Source organism: Festucalex cinctus, chromosome 9, assembly GCF_051991245.1.
Source record: "Festucalex cinctus isolate MCC-2025b chromosome 9, RoL_Fcin_1.0, whole genome shotgun sequence".
In the NCBI taxonomy this organism is placed as follows: domain Eukaryota; kingdom Metazoa; phylum Chordata; class Actinopteri; order Syngnathiformes; family Syngnathidae; genus Festucalex; species Festucalex cinctus.
The window spans coordinates 18,637,603-18,644,619 of record NC_135419.1 but is presented as its reverse complement, the minus strand read 5'-3'; the positions used below and the strand labels follow the sequence as shown (position 1 = coordinate 18,644,619).

Genomic DNA, 7,017 nt, shown 5'->3' with positions numbered 1-7,017 from the left:
TCTAGTTTTGCAAGACTTTATTAACAGTTTATACAATCTCAGAACATTTGAATATATTTACAGTATAAATGTTACTTGGGGACAGGATGATAATAGTTGGTGGGTGGGATTTTATTTATTTATTTTTTTAATTCACAAAGGACTTGATTGTCAGAGGCCGAGGTAACGACACACTTGTTTTAATTGTTAACAGTAACAGTAAAAACTCTAAACCTCCATCTAAGGCACAGTCCTATCTAGCAACTAAACGGTACGTGTTTGGAAAACCATTTACGGTATTTGCTTCCATATTCTTGATATCCCCCTTAAGATCAACTTACTTACTTTACTACAGTTGTTAAACAATTCAGCAACTGTCAAGCAAATGAGGTGTCTGATCTCAAGAGACAAGAGAGTACCTTCAGGCAGATGTCAAGGATATGGATATAAACGGTCAAACGACTTTCTGTGTGCCATCTGAACAAGCGGACAGCAGTAGCAGCCTCCCTCCAGCAGGTAGCACTCACGAGCAGTTGCTCCAGCAGAGTGCCTGTCCTGGAAGTGTCACACAGCCTAGCAGTAAAAAAGGTCACGTCACGTAACAAGCTACCTAAAGCATTAAACATGGCGAGTACAGATTAGAACGAGTGGAGGATGGCTGGATGAAGAAAGTTTTACATTCTTTAAAGCCCTCTAAGGTCCTTCCATTGGGTTGGCGAGAAGGTGTGAATGCCAACAAACAAGGCAGAAAATGGAGGCCCTCAAATATTCAAGATTTCAACCACGGAAACAAATGACTGCTGAAGACCGCTTTCAGAGTCGGTACTCGGCCCTCATCATGGCTTCATTGGCCTAACACTGATTACATATATAAACACTTTAAATATATGCTGAACTGTATTTTCATATACAAACAGCCACGTGTCAAATTAAATTAAAAAAAAAAAAAAAAAAAAAAACAGCTGAAATGCATTTACTTTTATTTTTAGACTTACAAACGTAGCAGCTAGCGTGTGCAGAGAACAAGACGACTGAACGGGGTTATGTCGACATTTAATTAAAAGATGGGAATTCTGTATATTTTAAAGATTATTTTTTGTGTGTATTGGCTTAAAAGGAACTGAGTGCCGTAAACTAGAACCATCTTGTTAGTAAACAGAAGCTCCATATACAAAATGTACAAAAATACAACAAAGCCAACTGAGACCTAAATAGCAGCAACAGAAATTGATGCCTGCCTGCTATGCCCTCTGGTGGCCAAAAACAGATTGCAACACAGGATGTCTCAGCCCTTCTTGTGTGGAAAGCCGTTTTGAGAATTATTCCATATTAGTGATACCCAGCTTGAAGTCAATGTACTCGTACACTGTCCTCACTAATGAGACAATCCAGCACACTAGTAGAATAGCTGTATTACGGGTAACATATTCCACACTACCAGTGACAATTTTGGTCTATTCATAATTAAAACTGACTAGTAAACTACTTTGACACAGACAAGTAATAGCACTGTGCAGTCGCTTACTAACGTTTAAGTGGGTATTAGTGGGCCAAAAGTGACACTAAAAAGTGTATTAAAAAAAAAAGTGTTTACAAGTCTGACTAGTAAATTGACCTTCAGTTTCATGAGGGTATTGAATAAATGCTCAAACGGCTTTCTACGTTTCATACATGACAGGAAACCATGCACACAGGAGCAAAGAGAGCAGACGCGACACCCCCAAAACAAGAGTTGTGAAGAAGAAGAAAAAAAAAACGGGTAAGGCCATATTAGTCAGATACTACCAAATCGACAGCAGTCGGTCAAGTAAATTTAGAAGAGCCACGCATGCGCCACACTCCCCGAGAGATACGAGAAGAGATCTTCAACGTCTGTGCACACAGAAAACACTCCGTACAAGAGTAACATCTAAATAACAAGCAAATATGAATTAATAAATTATAACAGCGGACCGCTGACAAAGACAAAAAATAATAATTCGCTTTGAAACATCTGGGACAGCACATACGGAAAAAAAAAGGAAGACGACAAAGTAGACCTGACGCAAGAAGAAGGAACGTGGAATTTCCCTGAAGCTTTCGTCATCTTGTAGATGAGACATTTAAGCACTTGGGGCGCGGTCTTTACACTTCACTTTGGCCTCCTCCCTCTGGAACTAAGACGGAACCTTTTCAACTGAACTCAGGAAGTTGAGGAGTGCAACAGCGGAGAGGCTTTTTGGTGCCGGTCATCAAATCTCTGCAAATAGACAAGATGACGGAAGAGTCACTGTTAAAGCTTCTTTGGATTTGACAATTCATCATCACGTTACAAGTTGTTCTGGGGTGGCAACAGCCGAAAAGTTCTCCAATGACTAGTAAACAAATACAAACTTTTATCTTATTGCACACTGTTTGAAAGTGCCACAACAGTGGCTGTAATTTACATTTTAACAGATAACAAGTGAAAAACGGACGTTGCGGAAATTTAGACATGGTGAACATGATGATTGCGGGATTGCGACATCAATTCAGAAGATGGCAATACAGCAGAACCTTGGGTTTCATGATTAATCTGTTCCAAAAAGTCTAACAAAAATTACTACTACTAACAATATTACCCATAGGAAATCATATAAATCCAATTAAAAAAAAAAAAACACTCAAAGAGAACAACTATACGTCAACAACCAGAAACCAAAGTGAAATAAATAATGACTGATGAAATAGCTAAATGAACAACACTTTTACCTTCATTGACGAAGTAATTGAGAAGGGGTTACTATTTGGAAGGGAAATCCGCTGTTTTCACGCTTTTGCTACATGATCTTGAACTCTATGCTGTTTCTCATCTACTTTATCAAAAGTAGGGCTGGGTATCGATTCAGATTTCCAGGATCGATTCGATTCGATGCACAAGGGCCCGATTTGATTCGATTCACGATTCACAACGATTTTCGATTCATTTGAGGAATTCATGCAGCACCTATTTTAGACAGTCAAAAGTACCATGCTGCAAAGAGTAGAAACTTCTTGCTGTACTTTAATGAATTAGTAAAAATATGAATATTTACATTAAGAATTGAATCCATTGCAGTTACATTAATACTCTGTTTTATTTAACATGGCCTTATAAAAACAATAAGTAAATAATTATTTAAATCAATTACAACCACAGTACAGGTGTGTAAGAAAAAAAAAAAAAAAAAAGTGACAAAAAACACTGACACTCACGACATTCACATGGTTGTTTTTGTCCAAATGTTCCAGTGGTGGTTGAGGGGAGTGGGTGGGTGGGGAGATGATCGATACTGGCTTCCTCTGTGTAAGTGACACAGGCTTGGAAACATTTGTTTGTGTGTGTTGGATGTGTCGTGTGTGCGTGTGTGTTGTGGTGGGGTCGATATATCGATACATGGTTTTATGTATCGATATTGGGATATGAAAAGGCGTATCGATTCGATATCGATATTTTGAACCCAGCCCTAATCAAAAGCACGTGGAACTTGTCTTTGGTCCTATGATAGCTTACTGAATAGTCACACTGAATATATAAAAAGCAGAAAACTTTCAAAAATGGTTCTGATGAATGCACAGAGTGACGGTGACTCGTGTGTGGAGGAGAAGCAGTCTCACAAGCAGGCAGTCATTTTCTATCCAACTATTTACCACAAGTACCACTGGATTAGTTTTACCAATTAAACCTTTATCTGTATTATACAAAGCACATTAAGCAATGTCACTTCCACCAAGACAACCGTGCTGCACAAAAACGGAGCATTGTTTCGCAGGAGACAAAGCTCAAAGAAAGCATCAGCATTCATCTGCGACACAAGAATACTCTACTTACTCACCCGAAAGAGCCTCTATGGCTTGACTGGAGGAATGCAGGGAATTGACGGGGCTTCCTTTAGTCCCGTCCGACCCGTCACAGTTGATCAGGACCGGGTTACAGTCCTCAGCCTCGATGAAGGTGTGAGTCTTGGAGTTGCGGTCCATGAGATCCTCAAAGCTCCACTGATTGGACTTGCCTCCCAGGCCCGACGACACCAGGTCTACCTTGGCCGAGTCCTGCTCGTTCTGGAACTCCGAGCCCTCCACCAGGCGGCTCCTTGAAACTGGACTGGAGAGATGAACGCCAGTGTGGTCATCTCTAAGTTGCGAGTAAATTGATCAAGGCCTTCTGATGCTGCGTTAATGAACTAAATTGATTAAAAGGGAGCTAGACTTTAAAAAAAAAAAAGAAAAAAGAAAAAGTATTATGTAATGTTTGGTCATGAGTTAGTGGAACTTAATAGAGCCTACTTGCATTCCATTCGAAAAATCCATCTTATTGTGAAAGTGAGCGTTCTAATCATTGCATTGTTATTACGTATAGACTTAAAAAGGCTTTGTAGGGATGAAGAATGAACAAACTGCTGGTTCTGGCCTGTATGGGATGTGCCAAATATTAATACTTCTGCAAATTTAAAACTTGCTCTGTTGATAAAGATTAGAGTTGTACTAAAATGACGCATATTTGCGTGAATTCTCCAAGGCCGTCTTACCTGACTGCTTGGGTCTCGTCCGGGGAATTGTTGTTCTCCTTGTCGTCCGTTACACCTCTTCCGTTCAGGCAGCCCAGCGGTTCTTCTCTTTGTGGCACGCCATCGCCACAGTTGTGCATCACCATGGCAACGTCCCCCATCAGACCTTCTTCACCTATCAATGAGACCAGATTTAGAGTTAACGGATGTACACCCATTTGTTTATTGACTGAACGTTAATTAAATAAAATTAAATATCTGTCAAGATATTTTGCAACTTAAGAGCAAATGCATGCCAACTGAATTGATCCGGACAGATATATATATATATATATATATATATATATATATATATATATTAGGCCTGGAATGGTTCACTAAGTCCTCGGTTCGGTTCGGTTTTGTGCTGACGTTTTCGGATCAATTCAGTTGGCATGCATTTGCTCTGAAGTTGCAAAATATCTTGACAGATATTTAATTTAATTTAATTAACATATATAAATTTTTTTAAATTTTTTTTTATAGGCTGAATTTTGGACATTACAGAGTGGTAGGAATGAGAACATACTCTTTGCATCAAAGCTCATCATGTCCATTCCATCTTCATTGTCTTCCTGCTCCTTGTCTTCGTCTCTCTGCATAGGAGTGACGCCACACTTGTAAATGACACTATTGTGTGAAAATCACTGCTGGCAATAGAAATATCTTAAATGTCCCACCTTAAAGTCATTTCCATCTCCTTTCCTAGTTCTCTTCATTATTTCTTCAATTCTCTGAAACAATAAGAGACTGTTATTGTTTTCCTCTCATATTGATGACAACACGTAATAAATACCTTCTTCCTTTCCATCCTCTCTTGCTGGTTCTGCTGCATGATGCGGTCGCGCTCCTGGCGGACCCTCTCGGCCTCTTCCAGGGCCCTGGCCTCGGCCTCCTCCCGCTCCTTAAGCAGCTCCGCCTGCTTCAGAGCCTCCTCGGCCTCCAGCCTCTCCCGCTCTTCCTCTGCTCTTTGCGCCTCCTCCGCTTCCTTCAATTTTCTCTCCTCCGCCAGCTTCTTCTCCTCCTCTTGGCGCTTCAGGCGAGCCTCCTCCGCCAGCCGCTGCTCCTCCTCTTTCCTGAGCCTGCAAGACCAAACAAAAGGGATGTATCCTTCACAGTTCATACTCATACTTGATATGGAGGAAGAGAACATCTGTATCGATGATGCTCCTCAGGACGGAATATGGAAAATGCTCACTTCTCCTCTTCTTCCCGCTGTATCCTGAGTTGTTCATCTTTCTCCTTCTGCTCACGCATCTGTCTGCGGTGCTCCGCCAACAGCTTGGCTGCCTCAGCAGCAGAGTTGGTTCCTGTCTTAGAATCTGACAAGCAGGAAAGACAAAATACAAGAAATATGATTGCTGTGTTGACATTCTGGTTGTAGCTCATTGTTTCCCAACCTTCATTGATTCCACCAAGGGAATTTTTGTGTTAATGTGTTCAAGGAATTAGCGCCCAGCCCTATGGCACACTCATACACCGTGGCACAATGGTTGTGAATCACTAACGTAGTTGGCTGGAAGCTCAAGATCCTAATCACCACAGAACAAGAAAATGTTTTCCACTAAACAATCATGCATCAACTATTAATGAGAAAATACGGGATGTTCCAAAAAAATTTACATCATCATTTCTACATCGAAAAACAGCTAATACTCAAGCAAATGATCTTTGAATGAGACTTTTTAAAATTAACCAATGGTTTGACAAAAAAATTATTTTAATATTTGCCTTTGCAATGAAATGATTTGTGTGTTAAAATATGCTCGAACAGTCAGACAAGAGTGCACAATGTGCATACTTGAGTTAATTCCATAACCCACCAACTGGAAAGCAGATTTGGAAAGGAAAAAAGAAAAATGTGCCATGACACAAGCAGTATGAAGATTGAGCATGTGAATGAAGCTTCATGAAATTGCCGATAAAATCTATTTCAGTTTGACACTGTTGTTGGAATTTTAAGAAACCTTTCATTTTTCAACATCAAGCCAATTTCATTTTGTTTGCTTTAGGGCGCACAGTTGCTCAGAAAGAATCAGATGCAGATTATTTCAAATGACAACCCTGTATATTGCAGGGCATAACTCTATCCAGGTGGTGGCAGCAAAAACAACTAACGTGGGACAGGAAATGACAGCAGCTGCGATTTTGCTTGAGCTGCTCCATTGAGATTTACTGCCACATCACTGTACACCAGAAACAAGCAAAAAGTACACACCAGATGGGAAAACAGGCCAGCAATCACTGGCAAAGCTAGTGTTGTGATCAATATAAAGAATAATAATAACATGGTTTTATGCTTCTGTTTTTATGGCATCACAATTAAGAATTCTTTGAAAGAAAGTTCCAGCTATTCAGTACAATATTATGAAACACATTGTTGAATGAACAGTAATAAAAACAATCTTCCCTGTTGAGATGCTCACCGTCTTTCTCTTTGGACTTGCTCGAGTCAGACGCCTGTGGCACGCCAGGCTGTAGAGGTAACAACATG

The 7,017-nt window shown here is 40.2% G+C and overlaps 1 protein-coding gene across 12 annotated transcripts in view; it reads right to left on the bottom strand.

Annotated features, from left to right (window-relative positions):
* Nucleotides 1-7,017, bottom strand: part of map7d3 (MAP7 domain containing 3) — a 30,913-nt gene continuing 23,896 nt past the window's right edge. For all 12 annotated transcript variants that reach the window (XM_077532410.1, XM_077532411.1, XM_077532416.1 and 9 more), the window contains 8 exons: nt 6,950-7,017; nt 5,722-5,845; nt 5,320-5,605; nt 5,204-5,257; nt 5,053-5,119; nt 4,506-4,659; nt 3,813-4,081; nt 1-2,218 (listed from right to left, as the gene is read on the bottom strand). The exon at nt 6,950-7,017 is cut by the window's right edge and continues 150 nt beyond it. In XM_077532410.1, coding sequence (XP_077388536.1) covers nt 2,211-2,218; nt 3,813-4,081; nt 4,506-4,659; nt 5,053-5,119; nt 5,204-5,257; nt 5,320-5,605; nt 5,722-5,845; nt 6,950-7,017 — 1,030 coding nt within the window. In that variant the 3' untranslated portion in view covers nt 1-2,210. The remainder of the gene's footprint in view (nt 2,219-3,812; nt 4,082-4,505; nt 4,660-5,052; nt 5,120-5,203; nt 5,258-5,319; nt 5,606-5,721; nt 5,846-6,949) is intronic.